Genomic DNA, 26,828 nt, shown 5'->3' on the forward strand with positions numbered 1-26,828 from the left:
CATTAACTTTATTCTACTAAACAAAAACACATGCATAGGGAGACTTCATTGCAGGACCAAGAGGTGTCTCAGAAATGATCATTTCAAGGTGAACTTCATTCTTCATCAAGTCCTTTCTGAAACAAGAATGAGGGGAAAAAGAGGATCATTAGTGATCATTTTTTGATTTGGAAAAGAAGAGCTGGATTGTAAATGAAGTGAAAACAGTCAATGCTCACTCTACAGTGATTCTGCAGTAAGACTACAATGCATGCTTTCGCTTTTATTTTTGTCAATGATCCTTGAGATAAAAAGCTAGAATTTGTGTTGGTGATCTGTCAGTAGGATGCTAAGAGTCCTACTATTCCGGACTAACACTTTTTTTTAACATGTACACATACAAACCTTTGATCCCACATCACGGCTTTTGGCGCGCAGCTTGTTGACCTGAGACTCGGCAATGTCAGCTCGCTCCTCAGCTTCATCGAGCTCATGTTGAAGTTTGCGGAACTTGGTAAGATTACTGTTGGCCTGTTCCTCCTGTAGAATAGAAACACAATATTGTTTGTAAAGAAAATATTCAGTCAGTGGTCAGATGTAAGGGCAGTATTTAAAATCTGTATAACTTACAGCTTCCTCTGCAGCCTTCTTGTAGGACTTGACCTTTAGCTGCAGCTTGTCCACCAAATCTTGAAGACGTGCTAGATTTTTGCGATCTTCTTCGGTCTAATTAGTACAAATTTTTACATAGTTTTGTTTCTGAGTATAATTTCCATCAGACAAGCTAACTGGTTCAGAATTAAAGTTACCTGATAAGTAAGCTCCTTGATACGCCTTTCATACTTTCTTACTCCCTTCACAGCATCGCTGGCCTTTTTCTGCTCATTTTCCACCTCATTTTCAAGTTCCTTGACCTATAAAATTCAGATCCCACAACAAAATTCAGATAACATCACTTAAATTTAGACCAGCTATTTATTTGATATATAGATGCTGTAGTCAAAGAGATTATAGGGAGAGACTGAAGTGTTATACCCACCCTGGCCTCGAGCTTCTGAATCTGCTTCTTGCCTCCCTTCATGGCGATCTGCTCAGCTTCATCCAGGCGGTGCTGCAGGTCTTTGATGGTTTGCTCCATGTTCTTCTTCATTCGTTCCAGATGAGCGCTGGTGTCCTGCTCTTTCTTCAGCTCCTCTGCCATCATGGCAGCATCAGTGATGGCCTTCTTGGCTTTCTCCTCTGCATTCCTGCACTCCTGCACTGCCTCCTCCACTTCAGTTTGAAGCTGGGATGTATCAGCCTCCAGCTTCTTCTTTTGGTTTATCAGGCTGGTGTTCTGGTGTTCAGATGAAAAATATGATTTTTTAAATTCCTGAGTATATTTTCAATAGATAGTTTCTGTATCAAGTCTTCTCCAGTCTTACCTGTGAGTGCAGTAGCTGCACTCTCTCACTGACATCCAGCAGCTCTTGCTCTGCAAGTTTGCGGCTTCTCTCCGTTTGATCCAGAGCTGCTCTCAGCTCCTCCACTTCAGCCTGAAGAAGGTTGTTGCGTCGCTCAACAATGGCAATGTTTTCCTTCATATCATCACTGGCTCGCAGAGAGTCGTCCAGCTGAAGTTGAGTATCCTTGAAGATAAAAACCCCTAAAATTTTAGCTGATGTTTCACTTTGGTTTTGATTTTTGTTTCAAAGAAGTAGAACTGCTTGTTTATTCAGACCTTCAGATGGGCATGGACAGCCTTAAGTTGTTTCTGGGCCTCAGCTGCCTGCCTGTTAGCCTGGCTTAGCTGGATCTCCATCTCATTGAGGTCTCCCTCCATCTTCTTTTTCAGACGCAGGGCCTCATTCCTGCTGCGAGTCTCAGCCTCCAGAGAGCTTTGAAGAGTATCCACAGTTCGCTGGTGGTTTCTTTTCGATTGCTCCATTTCTTCATCTTTCTCAGCTAGCTTGCGCTCAATGTCAGCCTTTACTTGGTTAAACTCAAGTTGGGCTCTGAGAATCTTCCCTTCCTCATGCTCCAGTGTGGCCTGTCACAAATAGAAATTAGACACAATGACTACATAACTTGTAATTAATTAATACTCACAACCTAAAATCTTTCAAATTTGAAAAAGGCCACTATGCAGCAGCTTACCTCTGCTTCCTCCAGAGCTGTCTGTATCTCAGACTTCTCTTGTTCCAACTGCTTTCGAATCTTCTCAAGCTCATGAATATTCTTTCCACCTTCGCTAATTTGTTCAGTGAGGTCAGATATTTCCTCTGAGGGCATATTGTAAAAAATAAATGCCGTTATACTGTGAACAAACTGTTCATATATGATTTTAATGGGTAATTAAGTTACCTTGTAAGTTCTTGTTCTCTCTCTTCATGGTCTCCAAATGTTCAAGAGATTCTTCATAGGAGTTCTTCAGTTTGAAGAGCTCAGTGCTCAGAGACCTGGCATCTTTCTGAGAGCTCTCCAGCTCTGTTTGAGACTCCTCGTACTTCTGTTTCCACTCTGCCAAGACCTACAAGAAAGTTTTCATTTTAGATAAAAGATTGACCTTCCGCTTCAGTTGAAATAATAAGTGCCGGATGAAAACCTTGTCAAAGTTTCTTTGTTTCTTGTCCAGAGCAGCAGCAGCAGCATTAGACCTCTCTACATCCACCATGAGATCTTCAATCTCATTCTGCAGCCTGTGTTTGGTCTTCTCCAGAGAGGAACATTTAGCATTCACTGCTTCAACAGCCTCCTCAGCCTCCTGCAGACGCTGAGCCAGCTTTTTTCTAGGTGATGAAAATATTTATTTGTGGTTAAACGCTCTTTACCTTTGCTGAGTTAGTGGACTTAGTGTATTTGGCTTACTTGGCCTCTTCTAGTTCTTCGGTCCTCTGGATGGCATCAGTTTCATACTTGGTTCTCCACTGAGCCACCTCAGAGTTGGCCTTGGACATGCTACGTTGCAGTTCAGCTTTAGCCTCCTGCTCCTCCTCATACTGCTCCCTGAGCAGGTCACAGTCATGGCGAGAAGACTGCACTGCATGGGCTAATGCGTTCTTGGCCTAAAAGAAAGTGTATCTTTATGCACTGGGTGTACCAATGGTCTCTACCTAATGAGGTTACACTGATGATTATTTGCTACCTTGACTTCTTCCTCCAGTTGTCTTTTCAGGTCTTCAATTTGCTGAGTGTACGACTGTTTTCCTCTCGTGAGTTGAGACACCAGAGAATCCTTTTCCTCAAGCTGCCTCAAAAGTTCACCTTATTTAAGCATAACATTCAATTCAGTACCGCACACTGGCACAACTAAAATATGCTGTTCAGGTCTAATGCATACCGTTCTCAGTTTGAAGCTTTGCTTTCTGCATGGCGAAGTCATTGATGGCACGCTGTCCCTCTTCTGATTTTGTTTTATATTCATTCATCTGGTCTTCCAGAGACCTGCACATTTTCTCCAAGTTGTTCTGTGAACAAAAAGCAGTAGATGGCCAATCATGTACACAATTATAAAATTAATGTTTGATTTGGCAATGAGAACAAACCCTAATACCTGAAAGTAACTTACCTTTGCCTTGACAATTTGTTCCATATTGGAGACCACATCATCCAGCTCCAGTCTGAGCTCACTCTTCTCCTTCTCCAGTTTCTGCTTGACTCTCTGCAGGTTGTCAATCTGCTCTCCCAGCTCAGAAACACTGTCGGCTTGTTTCTTCCTGAGTGTGGCAGTAGTGGCTTCATGGTGCAGAGTGGCCTCTTCGAGGTCTCTGCGCAGTTTCTGGAACTCGGCCTCCCTCTTCTTGTTCATCTCAATCTGGGCAGCTGTGGCTCCTCCAGCCTCCTCCAACCTCTCACTGATCTCCTCCAGCTCTCTGGCCAGGTCAGCTCTCTGCTTCTCCACCTTGGCTCGAGCAGCTCTCTCTGCCTCAAGCTCTTCCTCCAGCTCCTCAATACGGGCCTAGATCGGAGTCAAAAGCAAACCTTGACATTTAATTTTACTCCTCCAAACCATATGTTTTTCTTTTTCTTTTTCATGGGTCTTGTTTGATTCATTACCTGCAACTCCTTCAGTTTTTTCTGGAGCTGGGCACTCATCACCTGCTCATCCTCAACTTTACCATTCAGTTGACTGATTTCAAAATCTTTCCTTTGGATATAAAATAAAAAGGTTTCACCTGAGGCACAATCTAAAATGTGTTTTTATTGCTTCATTGTAAACCTGCCCATCTCATCTTACTTTTTCAGCCTCTCTTCGAGCTGCTGCTTATCATTTTCCAGGTCCATGATACTTTCTTGAGCTAACTTGAGGTCTCCTTCAAGCTTCCTCTTTGCTCGCTCAAGGTCCATACGGACTTTCTTTTCTTGCTCTAAAGACCCCTCAAGCTGTGGGGAAAAATAAATATTATTACAATGGTACTGATATATTAAAATTATTATTCATTAACTACTAAAGTCAGTCTATGTTCTTACATCATCCACTTGCTGCTCCAGCTTAGTCTTGGCCTTAGTTAGAGAGTTGACTTTGTCTTCCTCACTTTGCAGGTCGTCCAGAGTTTGCTGATGAGCTTCCTGTAAAGCTTTCTTTTCCTTGGTCAGCTTGGCAATGATTTCATCCAATGCAGCCATTTCCTCAGTCAAGTTTTTTACCTATAGCCAAAATAGAGGTTCATTTTAGTAACAGATTAATTTCACAATGACAGTCATTAATAGGTTTGTTGTACCTTGTTCTCAGTGGCATGCTTCTCCTTCTCCACTTTAGCTAGAGTTAACTCTAAGTCATCGATGTCTTTCTTCAGCTCGGAGCACTCGTCCTCCAGCTTCCTCTTCTTAGCAGTCAGTTCTGCATTCATCTCCTCCTCATCCTCCAGTCTCTCTGTCAGCTCTTTGATTTTGGCCTCCAGCTGAATTTTGCTCTTGATCAGCCCCTCACATCTTTCTTCAGCATCGCATAGATTGTCTTGCTCCTGAAGACAAAAAGTATGACATACGCATTAAGCCGACAAATACACACAATACATGTGATGTTGATATTTGTTGTCATACTGTAAGAAACTATCCTTTAACATACAGCCTGAACTTGGAGCTGCAGGTCGTTCTTTTCTTGGAGAAGAGTGACCATTTTCTCTTCGAGTTCTTTCCTGCGGGCTTCAGATTTTGCATAAGCCTCTTTCAGTTTGGCAAACTCTTCCTTCATGTTGGCCATCTCTTTCTCAGTCTCTGCTGACTTCAGCAGAGGTTTGATCTTGAAGAACATCTTCATCCAGGGCCAATTTTTGACCCCCATGAAGGCACGGATGTTCCACTGGATCACAAGAAGAGCATCCCTGCAGACAACAGATAATCAGTGTTTGTAAAACTCCACCCACCGTTAATCCTTCATTAAAAATATGTTTTTAATATATTTCACCAAACCCTCACAACATTCTCCTATGCATGTATCTAATGACAGTTGCCGTATTTTGTGTCCATAAGTCCATGAACATATTGCATTCTGATATTTTGTTCAGTGATAAAACATGGTTCAGTGGAAAATATGTCTTGTATACTGGACAGATGATAAATTTTAATGATGCAAATCTGTTTTGACATTGTGCTGCACAACATAAACTGAGTTGGCTAACAGAATTTGACCAAGCTTTGATAAGTTACCTGCGTTCAACAATCTTCTGGAATTCAACTCTTGCCAGAAGGCCTCTTGATCGAGCTTGGATGCCAGTGATGATTAGGGCTAATCTGTCATCTCTCATCTCCTCTAGCTGGCCCAACAGCCCAGCCTTGAAAAACACCTTTTACAGCAACACATAGCAGAGTCAGTAACAGCTTGTTTCTGTTCAAAGTGTTCTATAAGCATGCAAATACTGACCTTGGTGTGTCCCAGTTTGTACTGGTTGTGGTCTATATCTAAAGAACCCAAAAGTTTTTCAGCAGCCTTCTTGTTGTCAATGAACTGTCCCTCGGGAATGGCGTTAGGGTTCAAAATACGGTACCTTTGTTAGAAAAACAACAGATGAAAGAGTTGTTTCTTTTTAAGTACATACTAATATGGATGGATGGATACTAATATGCATTTGTTTTAAGAGAACTCAAACCTCTGCTTGAAATCTCCATAGAGGATCCTGTTGGGGAAACCCTTTCTGCAGATCCTGATGCCTTCCAGCACACCGTTACAGCGCAGCTGGTGCATCACCAGAGGGTTCTCCATGGCCCCTGGAGTCTTGGTCTCGTTGGGGATGATGCAGCGTACAAAGTGAGGGTGAGTTGACCTCAAGTTGGTCATCAGCTTGTTCAGGTTCTCCTGAAAGTTTTTCATATGTAAATTGTTGCTATTGCTTTTGACACCAAGTACAGTAAGTACGTAAGTTTCCTTTTGGGTGTTTACAAAGTAGTTGCCATAGTCTATTTTAGTCAGATTGTTGATCTTCCTAATGCAGCCCATAAAGGGTTTGTGTCGCCTGGTTAATTTCAGTGTCTATATCTTCAAAACTGGGCAAATCAGAACAAAGTTTTGAACCTGTATCAAAACAATGAGAAATTCTTGCTGAAGTCATGATGTATAACTCAGTACAATCTCTCCTTTACATTAAAAAATAAAAATGTATACATATCTTACCCTGTGCAAAGCTGATACAGTTTGGAAGGAAGAACCTTTCTTCTTGGTCCCACCTTTGCCCTTCCCACCTTCCTGAGCTAAAAAAAATTAATGTCGAACTTTATTGAGAGAACCAACAGATCACAACAGATTTTTAAGGCATTTCAAATCTGTAGAAAAATTGATTACAATACTGTTGTTGTTGGAAATTATTGTTGACTTCTAATTTTCACTATGTGATGTCAAAATACCTGAATCAGCTCCTGCATATCCAGCAAAAAGCAAGGCTAAAAGCTTAAGGTTAGACTTCTGGAAAAGACCAACAACAGTCTCATTCAGAGGATCCTTGTTCTTCACCAACCAGTTGTTGATATTGTAATCAACAGTTCCAGCGTAGTGCACAAGGGAAAAATGAGCCTCTGGTTTTCCTTTGACAACTCTGGGCTTCTGGAAATTGTTAGATTTTCCCAGGTGGTTGTCATAGAGCTTAGCTTTAAAGGTGGCATCACTGGCTTTGGGGAACATGCACTCCTCTTCAAGGATGGACATGATACCCATGGGCTAAGATAAATATAATGAAGAAAAACAATTTTCATGACAAAAATTTTAACATACATTTTAGTTTTAAGAATAACATGCACAAACAGTAGAATAAAAATAGAAATGTTTTTATATAGTCCAGTGTCACACCTTTTCAATCAGGTCGATACAGGCCTGCAGATCCATACCAAAATCAATGAACTCCCAATCGATGCCCTCTTTCTTGTACTCTTCCTGCTCCAGTACAAACATGTGGTGGTTGAAAAACTGTTGCAGTTTTTCGTTGGTAAAGTTGATGCACAGCTGCTCAAAGGTGTTGAACTGAAATGGAATGGACCACAGTATGTTCATGATTTAAAATGCATCCTTACATTAGGGACAACCATTTATAAGATTATAAGAACTTATTTTTCCAAACTCACATCAAAGATCTCAAATCCAGCAATGTCAAGCACCCCAATAAAATACTGGCGAGGCTGTTTGGTGTCCAGGGACTGGTTGATTCTCACCACCATCCACAGAAACATCTTCTCATATACTGACTTAGCCAGTGCACCGACAGCGTAGTACACCTTAGAACAGAAATATGTGATTCAAAATAAATGGTGCGTTTTCATTAGATGAAAGCCTGACAAAATTCCCTGTAACTGTGTACCTGGGCGACATTCTGTCCTTTGGTGACCCACTCGTTTCCTACTTTGACTCTTGGGTGACAGAGACCTTTGATGAGGTCAGCAGAGTTCAGGCCCATCAGATATGCAACTTTGTCAGCATCTGAGAAATAGTGACAGTGATACATTTTTTGCATATTTTATTTTGCACAGTTTAAGATGTTCTGACAAAAATAACATCATCCATTCACATTCAGTATTTTTTACTTTACATTGTACTTTAACTGTTCTCCCCCTGAGTTGTCTGTTTTTCTGGTGGATAGTGGCTCTCACCATGGCTTCTTGCAGTTCCAAAGCCTAAGAAATTGATTTTTAACCCTTTGCAGACTGATCGATGTCGTCTGTTCTAGAGGGTTTTTTTTTACATTGTTGTATCCTTCACTTTGTTAGGTTCCATTTAGCTTCTATTTAAGTGATTCCTTGATTCAACAAGTCTGGCATTAGTCAGGATTCAGAGTGCCTAGTTATTTGAATATAATCTATTGTGTTATAATTATATTTCTTACCTTCAGTACCATCGGCCTCTGCCTGCTCTTCTCTCTGCTTCTGTTTAAACTTCATGTTGCCATAGTGCATGATTGCACCAGTAAGCTTGTAAATACTGTTCTTCTCTTCTTGAGTGAAGCCCAAAACATCAAAGGCTTCCTGACGAAAATCAAAAACATTAATTTTACTATTTTCTTTTTTGTTTTATTAAATGAATTTTGGACTTAAAATTGCTGCAGTGAATCTGAGATTCAACTCACATCAGTGGCCATCAACTCTTCAGAATCATTGATAGAGGCTACTGTTGTTTCTCCTTGGGAGATGAAGGCGTAGTCATAAGGGTTGTTGGTGATGAGCAGCATCTCTAAAATTAAATAGAAAATGTTTATTTCACTATGAAATGTATGATTGAGTACAAATCAAACACCTGTCCTGTACTCATCCTTACCTAGAAGTTCAGGCTTTATCTGAGACAGGATCTGGTAGAAAATGTGGTAGTCCCTCTCAGCTTTGAGCTGGAAGGTCACACGAGACTTTTCCAAAAGGTCTGAATGAGTTATCATAAATGGTATGAAAGTGTGACACACAGTAACAAATTTAATAGAGTTTTTCAAATGTTTAATTATGAAATAATACCCCAGTTTTAAACAGGCTTTGCATGGTTAAAGCACTCTTGGTTCATATTTGCAGAGGCCTTCAACCAAACAAAAATGGCTCAGAAAATGGATACATGGATTATCTTAATTTTACTTACAGGTCTCGATGTCAGCCGAGGCCAGCTTTCCTCGGTTGTCAAAATGAATACGGATGAATTTACCCTGGGAGGAAAATGTGTGTTCACTTGTATTTTTGGAATAAGAAGTAACTTCATTTATGAATGTAAACAAGTAGTCTGACATCAGCCAGATACAGACACTCACAAATCTGGAGGAGTTGTCATTCCTGATCGTTTTGGCATTGCCAAAGGCCTCTAGAGCAGGGTTAGCTTGGATGATTTGATCTTCAAGGGTTCCCTGATTTAGTTAAACAAAAAAGAACCTTGAAAAACAGCAATATTATGACTATATTTTGTTTGTCTAACATTAAGAAAATCTTGTCTCATAAGAACCTTCTTCTCTGCAGCTTGATCTTTCTTCCCACTTGGGACAGCAGCAATGCTGGCAAAGTACTGAATGACACGTTTGGTGTTGACAGTCTTTCCAGCTCCAGATTCTCCACTGAGTCGAAAAAGACATACATTTCAAGACCAAGAAGTCTTAACTGCTGAAAAAAGACTCTTGTTGGTAAAGTTAATAATGGATTGGATTTATATAGCGCTTTCCAAGGCACCCAAAGCGCTTTACAATGCCACTATTCATTCACTCCCGCATTCACACACTGGTGGAGGCAAGCTACAGTTGTAGCCATAGCTGCCCTGGGGCAGACTGACAGAAGCGAGGCTGCCATATCGCGCCATCGGCCCCTCTGGCCAACACCAGTAGGCAGTAGGGTAAAGTGTCTTGCCCAAGGACACAACGACCAGGACAGAGAGCCCAGGGATCGAACCGGCGACCTTCCGGTTACAGATACGCTTCCCAACCCCCTGAGCCACAGTCGCCCCATTACAGTTACTTACGTGATAAGGATTGACTGGTTTTCTCTGTCTGTCAGCAAGAGAATATCAGAAAATCAGGGAAAATGCGACGATGTCCAAACAAAATGTCATTCAAGATGAATGCTAAAAGGGATATTTGTACCTGCCAGCATGTACTGGTAGGCATTGTCAGAGATGGAGAAGATATGAGGAGGAGCTTCACTCCTCTTCTTTCCTCTGTAGGCAACGACCACCTCCTGGTTGTAGACTGGCAGCCACTTGTAGGGATTGACAGTCACACAGAACAACCCAGAGTAGGTCTGTCATGCAAAGAGAGGGATATTAAATTTTGTTTCAGATGCGAAAATGTTATTTCACTAAAGATAACTTTCAAGTTTGGTAACTCACGTAGATCATCCATGCTGCGTAACGCTCTTTGAGGTTAAACAGCACAGCTGGTTCATGGAGGAAGGTGAACATCGCCATGTCTTCAATTTTATCAAACTTAGGCGGGTTCTGAGGGTGCACATCGCACTCCTTCACTGTGACAGTCTGCAAAAAGAAGTACCAGGTATTACACAAAGCTAAAAACTAAAATACATTTGAATGGAACTGATATGATGAATATACCTTTCCAAATTCAGTGTCGACGGTGGCTTTGTCGCCATCGCGGCTAGTGATTGTTGCTTTAACGTACTCAACTTCAGGGTCAGGAACGAAACACTGTTTTTTCATGTCAAATGGGCGAGTCTGGGCCTCCAGACGCTCCTTATCTGACTTTCTCAGGTAAGGAGCCGCCGCCCCAAACTCTTTCATGGCAGCATCCCCCATTTTTCAACCTTTAAAAAAATGTCTATTAAATGTAAATAAGCATAAGCATATATTAACCAAATTCATGTAAGACCCAGGAAAAATGCACACAAAGCAGGTTTAGTAACAGAGACAGTAAAATAATTTCTAAAAACAACAAAAAATATTTATATTCTTGTATATCAAGCATTTCCGGTAACTTTTAGTATGCAGAAGGCTCAAATTAACGTGTTATGCAGCATGAGACACAACTACTAAAGGTGTTTGAGGTGTTTGGGTATTTAAGACCAGCAACCCCAAACAGACATAATCGCAAAAAATGCCCATTCTTTTCTGACACACACATGCGCCAATAGAAAAATGCATTTAAGTTAACTGATTCAGAAATTCAAGAAATGTAGCTTTAAATTTTACCTAAGGTGTTTCACTCCACAGGAAGTAACGATTTGTGCTATTTATATGAAGTACACAGAAAGGAACCAAAGATCACATATAACATCACAAATTCATTAGACATTTGACAGCAAGGTTCACAGAAACAGGAGTCCTGTCACTCAAATAAATTGCTAACCTATTACAAAATATAGCTAGCAGCAGAAATTTTAATATAATTAAAACCTTTATAGCTGCGTGGGTGTTCTCTTACCTCTGACTGTCAATCTTAAGAGAAATGACTGATCCAGTGGCTGACCAGGCTACCTCTCCATTAATAAAGGTTGTAGGTCAACCAAATATGGGAATGAATATCAGAGAAATGGCATCCAGGTTGTCTATCACAAAAAGCATTCTCCAAATTGGGTAGAGCCTGGAGCAGCTATTTGCTGCTCTCACCTTGTGAGCAACAGAGTAATGCACCCACATGGGCATGACAAAGAAGGCTGAAGGAGGAGGTGGGGGAGGCTAGGGCAGATGGTAGTCTATCTATCTATCTATCTATCTATCTATCTATCTATCTATCTATCTATCTATCTATCTATCTATCTATCTATCTATCTATCTATCTATCTATCTATCTATCTATCTATCTATCTATCTATCTATCTATCTAACATCTGTCTGTCTGTCTAATTCTAAGTATCAGTATCTAATTAATTATTTGTAAGTAGGTTTAAAACAAATAGTAAGCCAAAACACCATGAGATAGAGATTCAGATATTTTAACCAGGGTTTCTATTTTAGGGAACAATAATTAGGCAGATTTTTTTTCGGTATGAAAAAAAAAGGATATTTGTTAATTAGAAGGTAGAGCCACCATGTCATAGACTTTTGCACTCTGTCGTCTGTTCAACATATGAATAAAGTAGGCTAGGATTTGTGTCACTTTAAGCATCTTGAGATCTAAAGTTCAACAATAGTCTGTAAAGCAATAGGGTGTAAAATACATTTCAAGAGGAAGAATAAAGAGCAGCTATTGTTTACAGAGAGGCAAGACAAGGCCAAGGTCGCAGCTGTGAAGTCCCTTTATTATCACTCACCACTGTTCTCAATTAGATCTACACCCTTAGTCTAACCCTGGTCACTCTGCATTCTTTACTTTTCTTTACCAACAATAGATGTGTTCAGATGCAATGCAATCCAACCCAAGTTCATGTTTCATGAAAAAAGGGAATCAAAGGGCTGTAAGTTTTGTACCAAATTAATATTAACAAAATTATAACTCCTCTATTTTACTAAAGAGCATCTGTAATATGATTCTTCATTTAGTTTCCGTTATCTTTCTGCAGTTCAAGCAAGCATATAAATGGTTCACTGCAACTTTCATGTGTTGTGTTTGTGGGGTCTTCACTCAGCAATATGAGTAGTATAATTGTGTTGCTATGCTAAAATTTGCAGTAAGTCATATTTAATTGATCAAGGTGCATGAGCTCCCTAATAGTGTGTCACATGTAATACATGTGTGTATGTTCTATGTTACTGTAACTCGTCATCAGCTGTTTCTGAACAGAGAAGAAAAATCTTGGTCCGTTCAGCAGATCAATAGCACAATAGTATATAAAATGGGTTTTTGTTGTACTTGCATGTACATCTCTTGGGTCTTACAAATAATGTTGCCTTCCCCTTTCCTCTACACAGTTTTAATAACTAGACAATATGATTTCTGGTGGAAGAGCAGTGGGAGTCTTCCTGATGCTGGACTTTGTTTGTTGGTTATTGTTGTTATATTATTATTATTGTTATTATAAAATTATTCATATTGTGTTTCAACTCTGTCTCTATAATAAAGAGACAGAGATATAAGGAAATACACACAGATGTGAACGTTTAATTTTTGTATTGATTGATTCATTTTGCAAAAAGTTTTAGCCCAACATAAATTAAGAGCTCTACATGCAAAGTGTTCTTAATTTTAGAGGTCATAACTCTTCTCACAAGAATGCAAATTATTTTTGTCTTTCTCCAGATGAAGCAAACCTTTTATTTCATTTAGTTTTCTATTAAATAAATGACTTTTTGCCACTAGAACAAAAGACGAGAGGGCACAAATGACCCCTGACTATGTAGCTATATACTTCAACTTGCTATCAGATGTGACATGCAGCTAGTGCCCTTGGCTGGCTTCTGTTGACATGGAATTGTTTTCTTCCCTTTATCCTTGAGCACAAAGATAACTTGTGAAATTCCTGTTGGCTGCCTTTGAGGGCTTGGCGGTTCAGAGTATAGCTTGGGGACAGCTTGTGATGCAGGTAGTTGAGATTGGTTTGTATTTCTTCTTTGACCAGCAGCAACAGGTGATAACCTCAAGGGAACATAACAATATGCTATATATACTATAGCTAGCGTATTGTGGGATAATATATCATTTATATAAAGCAATATACTATAATTAATCTACATTCAGTGCAAAATGCATGAACAAATAAACCTGTATGTGTTACAAATGAAACCTCTAAAACAAGACAAGGAGGGCAAATCAGCTTTCAAAGTTTCTCATAAGTTTCTTTTCTTTGTTTGTTTGCTGTTTTTTTTTTTTTTTTGTTTGTTTTTTTGTTTTTTTTTTTGTTTTTTTTTTTGATGAAGGTCTGATGAAGGTCTGGCACAAATGAAATCCTTCTAGAACCTCAATTATGTGACTTTCTATCAGATCCCATTTCCTTCTCCTTTACTTATCCTCTGTCTATTCCAGGCTCTAGGAGAGTACTCTTCCAGCCATTTAAGGTCTCATTCCCAGCTGTCCAGTGTCTTTGTGTCTTTGACTTTTATGATCACATGAGCACACAAAAGAAGGTGTGAGGCACCTTGCCTCACTTAAGTTTGAAACTAGAGCCAGCAAAGCTATTGGCAGAATTTGTCCTATGTTACTGTGAAAGGTCACTTCTAAGTGGTGTTGAATTTTAGCAGAGGCTTACAGGAGTTGATTGTTCTCCTCCCTTGTCCTCTTCTCACTCATTCAGACTATGGACCTCTCTATAGGATCAAGTCCAGAGTACTGCTTGTCTTCAGATGAGGTAGTGACCAAGAGATCCTCTGATGAAATATTGAAAAGGTAATGTTGGCCATTTAAAGATCAACTTTTTGTTTTACTTTATGCAGAACTTCTCATTCCTGATTGCAGAAATGGCAAAAATAGAAAACATTTCTTTTAGACCTAATATGCTCATATTGTTAATGTACTATTTCCTCTTGGAGGACACACCAAGACCAGATTATCTGCTGCCAGTCTGTCAAGTCTGCTTGTATCCTGTGCTCCAAATGGCCCTCCCCAGTCTGGCTCCAAAAAGAGAGTGCTTGTTAAAAGAAAGAATGGGCGCTACTACTGATGTGAAGGTTAGTAGTTTTCACTTTTATAGTTTAGTTTTTCAGTATGTTAGCCTGTAGTCATATCAAAATGGAAATAAATGGTCAGAAATAAATGGTTGTGTCTCTGGATGATGTCCAATTTTCTATACCCGAAAGAAGTAGTGAGAAGATGGCTCATATTTATGCAAAAAAGAGTAGTCTGTGAGCTTGTTTTGTTAATTATCTATTGTGGGTGCATGTGGAGTAGAAATGTCTCACTGTAGTTCACTTATCAAGCACTGTGTCATTTACAGTGCTGTACATAAGCATATTGTTCTTAGGAGCTTCCTAGAGTAATAATAATAATAATAATAATAATAGTTCAAGACTACATTCATAAAATTCTTCTGCATTTTCTAGTTGGTAGTGTCATTTAAGTAAGTGTTATACAAAAAAATGGATTTATTTTCTTATTTGAATCAATCAACCTGAATTCTGCAGTCCTCTCTTCACATGTCACTAATTATTCTTTTAAAGTCTTCTTCAATACCATTGTCACCTATTTTAATCTCATTTAAATCCAGAACACCCAAAAAACATTTTTAAAAAAATGTTAGATGTCATGCTACAGGGAAATATAAAACATATAAAATGCCTGAAAATCTAAAGAAAATGACAAAGCAAACTCTTCTTATCATGTAACATGTAGAGTAAGTTCCATTACTTTCACATGACTTTTTCCAACTGCCTTCTTTATCAAACTATAAGAAATGGATCTGTGAGCGCCATCTGGTGGTCATTTGATGTTTGACTGACTTCTGATGAATGAGGTATAAAAGCTGCCTAGTAATAATACCGTTGTCTACCTTACAAAATAAAGCGCCTTGAGGCGACTGTTGTTGTGATTTGGCACTATATAAATAAAATTGAATTGAATTAATAATAGTCCCAATGGGAACGACTTTGTCATTTATAAGCTACACATAGTTTTCTGCAACACATTTTTATTTCTAAAAGCTCAAGGAAATTGATTTAGTGACCATGGTTTCGAATTTTGTATTCTCTACTATATTGAATACCAAAATGCTTTTATTTATTGGTCAGAGGGCCCGGTGGCGCCAGTGTCCGGCAGCCTCACCTCTGTCAGTGCGCCCCAGGGTGGCTGTGGCTACAACGTAGCTTGCCATCACCAGTGTGTGAATGTGTGTGTGAATGGGTGGATGACTGAATGTGTAAAGCGCTTTGGGGTCCTTTGGGGTCATAAAGCGCTATACAAATACAGGCCATTTACCATTTACCATTGTAATGTATTAGTTTTTGTGATTTTGTCTGAAATCACAGTAAGTACAACTGACAACTTGTTCCCTCCTTTCATTGGAAAGAAGTGTGAGAGGGAAAACTACATATTACTATATCTATGGGGAAATTCAGTCAAATTACCGATACATTCCTTATAATGCAATTCTTTAATACCAGTAATAGACATTTAAAACATAACACTTTTACTTTATCTTTGTTGCTATCCTTTTAATTAATTTTGATCTTATTTTTCTACTAGTTTGGTTCAAATTTTATATTTATTTGTTTTGTAAAATCAAGTTTGGTTCTCACCAGTATAAACAGCAAACACTTTTATCAATGAAACTCACAACACTGTTTGAGATGCTCATTAACTTTATTCTACTAAACAAAAACACATGCATAGGGAGACTTCATTGCAGGACCAAGAGGTGTCTCAGAAATGATCATTTCAAGGTGAACTTCATTCTTCATCAAGTCCTTTCTGAAACAAGAATGAGGGGAAAAAGAGGATCATTAGTGATCATTTTTTGATTTGGAAAAGAAGAGCTGGATTGTAAATGAAGTGAAAACAGTCAATGCTCACTCTACAGTGATTCTGCAGTAAGACTACAATGCATGCTTTCGCTTTTATTTTTGTCAATGATCCTTGAGATAAAAAGCTAGAATTTGTGTTGGTGATCTGTCAGTAGGATGCTAAGAGTCCTACTATTCCGGACTAACACTTTTTTTTAACATGTACACATACAAACCTTTGATCCCACATCACGGCTTTTGGCGCGCAGCTTGTTGACCTGAGACTCGGCAATGTCAGCTCGCTCCTCAGCTTCATCGAGCTCATGTTGAAGTTTGCGGAACTTGGTAAGATTACTGTTGGCCTGTTCCTCCTGTAGAATAGAAACACAATATTGTTTGTAAAGAAAATATTCAGTCAGTGGTCAGATGTAAGGGCAGTATTTAAAATCTGTATAACTTACAGCTTCCTCTGCAGCCTTCTTGTAGGACTTGACCTTTAGCTGCAGCTTGTCCACCAAATCTTGAAGACGTGCTAGATTTTTGCGATCTTCTTCGGTCTAATTAGTACAAATTTTTACATAGTTTTGTTTCTGAGTATAATTTCCATCAGACAAGCTAACTGGTTCAGAATTAAAGTTACCTGATAAGTAAGCTCCTTGATACGCCTTTCATACTTTCTTACTCCCTTCACAGCATCGCTGGCCTTTTTCTGCTCATTTTCCACCTCATTTTCAAGTTCCTTGACCTATAAAATTCAGATCCCACAACAAAATTCAGATAACATCACTTAAATTTAGACCAGCTATTTATTTGATATATAGATGCTGTAGTCAAAGAGATTATAGGGAGAGACTGAAGTGTTATACCCACCCTAGCCTCGAGCTTCTGAATCTGCTTCTTGCCTCCCTTCATGGCGATCTGCTCAGCTTCATCCAGGCGGTGCTGCAGGTCTTTGATGGTTTGCTCCATGTTCTTCTTCATTCGTTCCAGATGAGCGCTGGTGTCCTGCTCTTTCTTCAGCTCCTCTGCCATCATGGCAGCATCAGTGATGGCCTTCTTGGCTTTCTCCTCTGCATTCCTGCACTCCTGCACTGCCTCCTCCACTTCAGTTTGAAGCTGGGATGTATCAGCCTCCAGCTTCTTCTTTTGGTTTATCAGGCTGGTGTTCTGGTGTTCAGATGAAAAATATGATTTTTTAAATTCCTGAGTATATTTTCAATAGATAGTTTCTGTATCAAGTCTTCTCCAGTCTTACCTGTGAGTGCAGTAGCTGCACTCTCTCACTGACATCCAGCAGCTCTTGCTCTGCAAGTTTGCGGCTTCTCTCCGTTTGATCCAGAGCTGCTCTCAGCTCCTCCACTTCAGCCTGAAGAAGGTTGTTGCGTCGCTCAACAATGGCAATGTTTTCCTTCATATCATCACTGGCTCGCAGAGAGTCGTCCAGCTGAAGTTGAGTATCCTTGAAGATAAAAACCCCTAAAATTTTAGCTGATGTTTCACTTTGGTTTTGATTTTTGTTTCAAAGAAGTAGAACTGCTTGTTTATTCAGACCTTCAGATGGGCATGGACGGCCTTAAGTTGTTTCTGGGCCTCAGCTGCCTGCCTGTTAGCCTGGCTTAGCTGGATCTCCATCTCATTGAGGTCTCCCTCCATCTTCTTTTTCAGACGCAGGGCCTCATTCCTGCTGCGAGTCTCAGCCTCCAGAGAGCTTTGAAGAGTATCCACAGTTCGCTGGTGGTTTCTTTTCGATTGCTCCATTTCTTCATCTTTCTCAGCTAGCTTGCGCTCAATGTCAGCCTTTACTTGGTTAAACTCAAGTTGGGCTCTGAGAATCTTCCCTTCCTCATGCTCCAGTGTGGCCTGTCACAAATAGAAATTAGACACAATGACTACATAACTTGTAATTAATTAATACTCACAACCTAAAATCTTTCAAATTTGAAAAAGGCCACTATGCAGCAGCTTACCTCTGCTTCCTCCAGAGCTGTCTGTATCTCAGACTTCTCTTGTTCCAACTGCTTTCGAATCTTCTCAAGCTCATGAATATTCTTTCCACCTTCGCTAATTTGTTCAGTGAGGTCAGATATTTCCTCTGAGGGCATATTGTAAAAAATAAATGCCGTTATACTGTGAACAAACTGTTCATATATGATTTTAATGGGTAATTAAGTCACCTTGTAAGTTCTTGTTCTCTCTCTTCATGGTCTCCAAATGTTCAAGAGATTCTTCATAGGAGTTCTTCAGTTTGAAGAGCTCAGTGCTCAGAGACCTGGCATCTTTCTGAGAGCTCTCCAGCTCTGTTTGAGACTCCTCGTACTTCTGTTTCCACTCTGCCAAGACCTACAAGAAAGTTTTCATTTTAGATAAAAGATTGACCTTCCGCTTCAGTTGAAATAATAAGTGCCGGATGAAAACCTTGTCAAAGTTTCTTTGTTTCTTGTCCAGAGCAGCAGCAGCAGCATTAGACCTCTCTACATCCACCATGAGATCTTCAATCTCATTCTGCAGCCTGTGTTTGGTCTTCTCCAGAGAGGAACATTTAGCATTCACTGCTTCAACAGCCTCCTCAGCCTCCTGCAGACGCTGAGCCAGCTTTTTTCTAGGTGATGAAAATATTTATTTGTGGTTAAACGCTCTTTACCTTTGCTGAGTTAGTGGACTTAGTGTATTTGGCTTACTTGGCCTCTTCTAGTTCTTCGGTCCTCTGGATGGCATCAGTTTCATACTTGGTTCTCCACTGAGCCACCTCAGAGTTGGCCTTGGACATGCTACGTTGCAGTTCAGCTTTAGCCTCCTGCTCCTCCTCATACTGCTCCCTGAGCAGGTCACAGTCATGGCGAGAAGACTGCACTGCATGGGCTAATGCGTTCTTGGCCTAAAAGAAAGTGTATCTTTATGCACTGGGTGTACCAATGGTCTCTACCTAATGAGGTTACACTGATGATTATTTGCTACCTTGACTTCTTCCTCCAGTTGTCTTTTCAGGTCTTCAATTTGCTGAGTGTACGACTGTTTTCCTCTCGTGAGTTGAGACACCAGAGAATCCTTTTCCTCAAGCTGCCTCAAAAGTTCACCTTATTTAAGCATAACATTCAATTCAGTACCGCACACTGGCACAACTAAAATATGCTGTTCAGGTCTAATGCATACCGTTCTCAGTTTGAAGCTTTGCTTTCTGCATGGCGAAGTCATTGATGGCACGCTGTCCCTCTTCTGATTTTGTTTTATATTCATTCATCTGGTCTTCCAGAGACCTGCACATTTTCTCCAAGTTGTTCTGTGAACAAAAAGCAGTAGATGGCCAATCATGTACACAATTATAAAATTAATGTTTGATTTGGCAATGAGAACAAACCCTAATACCTGAAAGTAACTTACCTTTGCCTTGACAATTTGTTCCATATTGGAGACCACATCATCCAGCTCCAGTCTGAGCTCACTCTTCTCCTTCTCCAGTTTCTGCTTGACTCTCTGCAGGTTGTCAATCTGCTCTCCCAGCTCAGAAACACTGTCGGCTTGTTTCTTCCTGAGTGTGGCAGTAGTGGCTTCATGGTGCAGAGTGGCCTCTTCGAGGTCTCTGCGCAGTTTCTGGAACTCGGCCTCCCTCTTCTTGTTCATCTCAATCTGGGCAGCTGTGGCTCCTCCAGCCTCCTCCAACCTCTCACTGATCTCCTCCAGCTCTCTGGCCAGGTCAGCTCTCTGCTTCTCCACCTTGGCTCGAGCAGCTCTCTCTGCCTCAAGCTCTTCCTCCAGCTCCTCAATACGGGCCTAGATCGGAGTCAAAAGCAAACCTTGACATTTAATTTTACTCCTCCAAACCATATGTTTTTCTTTTTCTTTTTCATGGGTCTTGTTTGATTCATTACCTGCAACTCCTTCAGTTTTTTCTGGAGCTGGGCACTCATCACCTGCTCATCCTCAACTTTACCATTCAGTTGACTGATTTCAAAATCTTTCCTTTGGATATAAAATAAAAAGGTTTCACCTGAGGCACAATCTAAAATGTGTTTTTATTGCTTCATTGTAAACCTGCCCATCTCATCTTACTTTTTCAGCCTCTCTTCGAGCTGCTGCTTATCATTTTCCAGGTCCATGATACTTTCTTGAGCTAACTTGAGGTCTCCTTCAAGCTTCCTCTTTGCTCGCTCAAGGTCCATACGGACTTTCTTTTCTTGCTCTAAAGACCCCTCAAGCTGTGGGGAAAAAAGTAAAAATATATAAAAAGTAAATATATATAAAATGTAAATACATAAAAAAGTATTATTATTTAAAAGTTCTTACGTCATCCACTTGCTGCTCCAGCTTAGCCTTGGCCTTGGTCAGAGTGTTGACTTTGTCTTCCTCACTCTGCAGGTCGTCCAGAGTTTGCTGATGAGCTTCCTGTAAAGCTTTCTTTTCCTTGGTCAGCTTGGCAATGATCTCATCCTGAGCAGCCATCTCTTCAACAAGGTTCTTGACCTGTTGCAAGTAAATGATGCTATTACAAATTCTGTGCACAGTTTAGAAACATGTCTCTTTTTCATACCCTTGTTTTCAGAAATAGAAATATCAAGTACCTTGTTCTCAGTGGCATGCTTCTCCTTCTCCACTTTAGCTAGAGTTAACTCTAAGTCATCGATGTCTTTCTTCAGCTCGGAGCACTCGTCCTCCAGCTTCCTCTTCTTAGCAGTCAGTTCTGCATTCATCTCCTCCTCATCCTCCAGTCTCTCTGTCAGCTCTTTGATTTTGGCCTCCAGCTGAATTTTGCTCTTGATCAGCCCCTCACATCTTTCTTCAGCATCGCATAGATTGTCTTGCTCCTGAAGACAAAAAGTATGACATACGCATTAAGCCGACAAACACACACAATACATGTGATGTTGATATTTGTTGTCATACTGTAAGAAACAATCCTTTAACATACAGCCTGAACTTGGAGCTGCAGGTCGTTCTTTTCTTGGAGAAGAGTGACCATTTTCTCTTCGAGTTCTTTCCTGCGGGCTTCTGATTTTGCATAAGCCTCTTTCAGTTTGGCAAACTCTTCCTTCATGTTGGCCATCTCTTTCTCAGTCTCTGCTGACTTCAGCAGAGGTTTGATCTTGAAGAACATCTTCATCCAGGGCCAATTTTTGACCCCCATGAAGGCACGGATGTTCCACTGGATCACAAGAAGAGCATCCCTGCAGACATTTGACTTGTAAAAAATTCTGTAGTAATCCAGACTCTGCTTATTTAATGTCAATGAATCGTTTTTTCAGTCTTCAGTTTGTGAGTTTGAAAGTATCCATTATATCTAAATAAACCTGAAAATATTAATTGTCAGAGTAAATTGTTAAATGTTGCCATTGTTGTACTTAAATTTGTAAACTTTGCCTTAAACAGCATGTTTAGATATTCTTTTGTTCTCCTCCCCGGCCTGTTGAATGCTGGGGAGGCTGTAATGTTTAACCGCAGGCACATTCCATGTGAGATTCTGGTTTCCTTATCTTGTGAAGGATGTTCACTCCCGGCCATTTAGCCATACTCATTTAGCCTCCATATACAATCCTATGCTTGTATATGGTGAACCATTAAAGTTAGGCCATATATGGGTGTGGGGAGATGTCCTGTGGATAACTAGGAAATGTGGTTAAACAGTTGTAAGCATATATTGTGTGGCACACACACACACACACACACACATACACATACACACACACACAGTGTTTTAACCTTTTGTGACCATATGGGTGTTACAATGGGTGGTGCTTGTATTCACTGAATAAAAGGCTGCAGGGAAGGCTGTTTCTTTGAAGTTAGCTGGGAAACAGGTGAGGAGCGTTCAGCTCCAAGAGCCTGGTTCTGACCAGCCTTCCCTTGCTATCAAGTAAAGACCGGTTAAGTTGTTGTGTTGCTTTCTTCATGGGTGATGAGTCTCTGAACTAGCGGGCCTGCTGAAGCGCAGAACCAACATTAATGAATAAATAAATTACGTTCTTTATTTAATTTGTACCCTTTATGAAGATGTTTTCAGTGTTCCAAGGAAAATACAATAGCTTGCTAGGATAGTGTATGGTACTGAGACTATAATACAGTGTCAGAGGACTTTTACACCAAACTCATTTGGTTCAAACTTTTGGACTTCACCTGATCCTAAAAGTAATGTTGTGAAACCTCCTCAAAACTAAAGACCATAGCACACAACCTAGCGGTGTTTTTGACTTTCAGTTAATGAAAGGAAGATGAATGTTACCTTTAGTAAAATGTTTTGTCATTTCTTTGATATTCCATTTTTCATGTAACTTTTGAACTGATTTGAAATCGGAGTTTCATTGTACCAAATACCTGCGTTCAACAATCTTCTGAAATTCAATTCTTGCAAGAACACCTCGGGATCTTGCTTGTATCCTCGTGATGATTAGAGCTAAACGGTCATCCCGCATCTCCTCCAGCAGTCCAAGCAACCCAGCTTTGAAGAATACCTAAGATCAAGAAACCCATGTTGAAGGCACTTTTTGTGTGTGTTAGATTTACTCTTGATCACTTTATTATCATCATGGACATGACAACACCAAGAAAAACAGCATATGCCAAAATTTGTTCTATCAGTACTGACCTTGGTGTGACCCAGTTTGTACTGGTTGTGATCTATATCCAAAGAGCCCAAAAGCTTCTCTGAAGCCTTTTTGTTATCGATGAACTGTCCTTCAGGAATAGCACTTGGGTTTAAAATGCGATACCTGGAAAAAAAAAGTGAGCATTTCAACTTTATTTTATATTACATAAAATGTCAAACCACAAAAACACACCAGAATGGATATCTAAGAAATTTGATGTTGCTTTATCTTTATATTTTCCAATTATCGATGTATCTAACAGACACCTCTGCTTGAAATCTCCATAGAGGATCCTGTTGGGGAAACCCTTTCTGCAGATCCTGATGCCTTCCAGCACACCGTTACAGCGCAGCTGGTGCATCACCAGAGGGTTCTCCATGGCCCCTGGAGTCTTGGTCTCGTTGGGGATGATGCAGCGTACAAAGTGAGGGTGAGTCGACCTCAAGTTGGTCATCAGCTTGTTCAGGTTCTCCTGATAGCACATCATAGAGAAAAGAATTGCCATTGTCCGTCAAAATACATTACAATTCGAAATGACTTTTAAGATCCTAAATTCAGGAATAATGTTTCTATTAACCAATTTATAACATGTAAAATTATACTGATATTACCCTGTGCAAAGCTGATACAGTTTGGAAGGAAGAACCTTTCTTCTTGGTCCCACCTTTGCCCTTCCCACCAGATTCAGCTGTAAGATACAGTTGTTATTTGTGGGAAAGTGGGCAGGGGAGGGTTGGGCCAGTAGCTTATTAAATGATGCTTTAATAATCACTTGTAAACTAAGATGCTAGTAATTTTTTAAAACCTACCTGAATCAGCTCCTGCATAATTTGCAAAGAGAGTTGCAAGCAGTTTGACGGTAGACTTTTGGTACAATGCCACAACAGTCTCATTCAGAGGATCCTTGTTCTTCACCAACCAGTTGTTGATATTATAATCAACAGTTCCAGCATAGTGAACCAGGGCAAAATGAGCCTCTGGTTTTCCTTTGACAACTCTGGGCTTCTGGAAGTTGCTGGATTTTCCCAGGTGGTTGTCGTAGAGCTTAGCTTTAAAGGTGGCATCACTGGCTTTGGGGAACATGCACTCCTCTTCAAGGATGGACATGATACCCATGGGCTAAAGGACAGAAAGTATAAGTGTTTGTTAAAGACTATGTTTGTATTAGTTTTAGCTTAACATGTAATTGTACAGTGTTTCACCTTTTCAATCAGGTCGATACAGGCCTGCAGATCCATGCCAAAGTCAATGAAAGTCCATTCGATGCCCTCTTTCTTGTATTCTTCCTGCTCCAGTACAAACATGTGGTGGTTGAAAAATTGTTGCAGTTTTTCGTTGGTGAAGTTGATGCACAGCTGCTCAAAGGTGTTGAACTGAAGCGAGACGGACAACAGTATGATCAGGATTTAAATTGTATCTTACATCCAGGACTACCATATAAGAAGAATTTAATATTTCCAAACTCACATCAAAGATCTCAAATCCAGCAATGTCAAGCACCCCAATAAAATACTGGCGAGGCTGTTTGGTGTCCAGGGACTGGTTGATTCTCATTACCATCCACAGAAACATCTTCTCATACACTGCCTTTGACAGCGCACCGATAGCATAGTTCACCTAACAAGGAAATGCATAAAAGTACACCTTGATAAAGTTTAGGGAATTATTTTGGAATTCTCCAAAAGTTTCATATTATCTCACCTGGGCCACATTTTGTCCCTTGGTGACCCACTCGTTTCCTACTTTGACTCTTGGGTGACAGAGACCTTTGATGAGGTCAGCAGAGTTCAGGCCCATCAGATAAGCTGCTTTGTCAGCATCTGTGGCAAAATAACAGTTTTGATTTAAAGTCATCAGTGCCCACAGAGATCCTCACTGACTGTAGTTTGTCAATAGTCTTCTTTCACCTTCAGTACCATCGGCCTCTGCCTGCTCTTCTCTCTGCTTCTGTTTAAACTTCATGTTGCCATAGTGCATGATTGCACCAGTAAGCTTGTAAATACTGTTCTTCTCTTCTTGAGTGAAGCCCAGAACATCAAAGGCTTCCTGACAAAAATCAAAAACATTATTTTACTATTTTCTTTTTTGCTTTTGAATTTTCGACTAAAATTGCTGCAGTGCATCTAAGATTCAACTCACATCAGTGGCCATCAGCTCTTCAGAATCATTGATAGAGGCTACTGTTGTCTCTCCTTGGGAGATGAAGGCGTAGTCATAAGGGTTGTTGGTAATGAGCAGCATTTCTAAGGAGATAGAAAAATATAAAATTACAAAATGTCTAGCTGTTTTCCATATAGTGATAGTTCTTAAGGTTAATGACTGTGTACCCAGAAGTTCAGGCTTTATCTGAGACAGGATCTGGTAGAAAATGTGGTAGTCCCTCTCAGCTTTGAGCTGGAAGGTCACACGAGACTTTTCTAGAAGGTCTGTAAGAGAAATCAATTATTTGTAACTTATCTGGTATACAGATAAGTTGCATGTAATAGTTAAGTCTACTTTCAAATTTTCCACATAAACACAGTTACTTACAAGTTTCAATGTCAGCAGAGGCCAGCTTTCCTCGGTTGTCAAAGTGAATACGGATGAATTTCCCCTGTTAGGTGGAAAAAAGCTGATTTTAGTTTTGTTTATTCTGTTCCACTTAGGTATTGTCATCATATAGCCATGCACAGGGTTGGTGTGACAAAGGAGAATGCTAGGGATAGAGTGAAGTTGAGGCTGATATTCCACTGTGGTGACCCCTAAAGGGAGTAGCTAGACGAAAAAGATGGAGATGATAAAGGGAAAGAAGAATCTAAAGACACTCACAAATCTGGAAGAGTTGTCATTCCTGATGGTCTTGGCATTGCCAAAGGCCTCTAGAGCAGGGTTAGCCTGGATAATTTGATCCTCCAGGGTTCCCTGATGTGAAAATCAAAGACAAGATCTAAAGTGCAAAGCTTCCCAAGTGGAATTGTGATTGTGAAAAGCATCTTGAGGCACTTGTTGCTGTGATTTGGTGCTATACACATACCTATGAATTGAATTGAATTGAATTGAATTGAAAATGTTTGAAAACCTTCTTCTCTGCAGCTGGATCTTTCTTCCCAGCGCTTGGGACAGCAGCAATGCTGGCAAAGTACTGAATGACACGCTTGGTGTTGACAGTCTTTCCAGCTCCAGATTCTCCACTGAGTAGAAAAAGACATACATTTCAAGACCAAGAAGTATAACTCTTAACTGCTGAAAAAAGACCCTTGTTGGTAAAGTTACTTACGTGATAAGGATTGACTGGTTTTCTCTGTCTGTCAGCAAGAGAATATCAGAAAATCAGGGAAAATGCGACGATGTCCAAACAAAATGTCATTCAAGATGAATGCTAAAAGGGATATTTGTACCTGCCAGCATGTACTGGTAGGCATTGTCAGAGATGGAGAAGATATGAGGAGGAGCTTCACTCCTCTTCTTTCCTCTGTAGGCAGCGACCACCTCCTGGTTGTAGACTGGCAGCCACTTGTAGGGATTGACAGTCACACAGAACAACCCAGAGTAGGTCTGATAGTTGGTGAAAAGAGAAGAGCAAAGTGTTAAATATGTAGAATTTGTGGGAGGGCAGTTAGTGTGTTGTGCTGTCAGCTCACGTAGATCATCCATGCTGCGTAACGCTCTTTGAGGTTAAACAGCACAGCTGGTTCATGGAGGAAGGTGAACATCGCCATGTCTTCAATTTTATCGAACTTTGGCGGGTTCTGAGGGTGCACATCGCACTCCTTCACTGTGGCGGTCTGCAAATGGAAATCAAACAGTTAACAGCCATGTTAACCAAAACAGCACCAAAGTCCTTTGTAGACACATGTACACACTTATGCAGAACCTGAACTTTATTCACCTTTCCAAATTCGGTGTCAGCAGTGACTTTGTCGCCATCGCGGCTAGTGATGGTTGCTTTAACGTACTCAACTTCAGGGTCAGGAACGAAGCATTCTTTCTTCATATCAAATGGGCGAGTCTGGGCCTCCAGACGCTCCTTATCTGACTTTCTCAGGTAAGGAGCCGCCGCCCCAAACTCTTTCATGGCAGCATCCCCCATTTTTCAACCTGTTACAAATGTGAAC

The 26,828-nt window shown here is 40.3% G+C and overlaps 1 protein-coding gene and 1 long non-coding RNA gene across 5 annotated transcripts in view; one reads left to right on the plus strand and one right to left on the minus strand.

Moving 5' to 3' along the window:
• On the minus strand, window positions 1–26,807 carry LOC146367062 (myosin-7-like). 4 transcript variants are annotated; one of them, XM_084913037.1, is made up of 39 exons: window positions 11,274–11,452; window positions 11,042–11,078; window positions 10,448–10,670; window positions 10,226–10,369; window positions 9,981–10,137; window positions 9,860–9,887; window positions 9,353–9,461; window positions 9,165–9,257; window positions 8,999–9,062; window positions 8,693–8,791; window positions 8,505–8,608; window positions 8,265–8,403; window positions 7,743–7,861; window positions 7,510–7,659; window positions 7,238–7,408; window positions 6,799–7,108; window positions 6,569–6,645; window positions 6,048–6,253; window positions 5,822–5,945; window positions 5,608–5,744; window positions 5,027–5,282; window positions 4,680–4,922; window positions 4,429–4,605; window positions 4,196–4,341; window positions 4,015–4,105; window positions 3,527–3,916; window positions 3,299–3,425; window positions 3,104–3,222; window positions 2,827–3,023; window positions 2,564–2,747; window positions 2,323–2,488; window positions 2,116–2,240; window positions 1,700–2,008; window positions 1,404–1,607; window positions 1,019–1,315; window positions 789–893; window positions 610–705; window positions 385–519; window positions 1–116 (listed from the first exon to the last, which is right to left on the minus strand). In XM_084913037.1, exons 3-39 carry the CDS (start codon window positions 10,646–10,648, stop codon window positions 96–98), a joined length of 5,820 nt encoding a protein of 1,939 aa, XP_084769163.1. In that variant the 5' UTR covers window positions 10,649–10,670; window positions 11,042–11,078; window positions 11,274–11,452; the 3' UTR covers window positions 1–95. The 4 variants fall into 4 exon arrangements, with proteins under 4 accessions (XP_084769163.1, XP_084769160.1, XP_084769162.1 ...); XM_084913034.1 differs by lacking the exons at window positions 9,353–9,461; window positions 9,860–9,887; window positions 9,981–10,137; ... (2 more) ...; window positions 11,042–11,078; window positions 11,274–11,452 and adding exons at window positions 25,793–25,904; window positions 25,991–26,018; window positions 26,112–26,268; window positions 26,355–26,498; window positions 26,603–26,807; XM_084913036.1 differs by lacking the exons at window positions 1–116; window positions 385–519; window positions 610–705; ... (34 more) ...; window positions 11,042–11,078; window positions 11,274–11,452 and adding exons at window positions 16,012–16,127; window positions 16,396–16,530; window positions 16,621–16,716; ... (32 more) ...; window positions 26,355–26,498; window positions 26,603–26,807.
• LOC146367061 (uncharacterized) overlaps window positions 1–26,828 on the plus strand; it is a 35,406-nt gene that overhangs the window by 1,874 nt on the left and 6,704 nt on the right. The window contains exons 2-5 of the long non-coding RNA XR_014797632.1: window positions 6,069–6,211; window positions 14,020–14,111; window positions 14,255–14,392; window positions 23,022–23,164. This is a non-coding gene — a long non-coding RNA (uncharacterized LOC146367061). The remainder of the gene's footprint in view (window positions 1–6,068; window positions 6,212–14,019; window positions 14,112–14,254; window positions 14,393–23,021; window positions 23,165–26,828) is intronic.

Source organism: Perissodus microlepis, chromosome 18 (genome assembly GCF_051167445.1).
Source record: "Perissodus microlepis isolate ML-2025 ecotype Zambia chromosome 18, ASM5116744v1, whole genome shotgun sequence".
Classification (NCBI taxonomy): Eukaryota; Metazoa; Chordata; class Actinopteri; order Cichliformes; family Cichlidae; genus Perissodus; species Perissodus microlepis.

Bases quoted from the DNA above. Each gene is read 5' to 3' on its own strand.
- LOC146367062 (XM_084913033.1), bottom strand. From the start codon at position 26,803: ATGGGGGATGCTGCCATGAAAGAGTTTGGGGCGGCGGCTCCTTACCTG. The intron at 20,117-20,206 runs GTAAGATGAGAT...TTATATCCAAAG, and splicing joins CTCGAAGAGAGGCTGAAAAA to GAAAGATTTTGAAATCAGTC. The intron at 19,437-19,537 runs GTAAGTTACTTT...TTTTGTTCACAG, and splicing joins AACAAATTGTCAAGGCAAAG to AACAACTTGGAGAAAATGTG.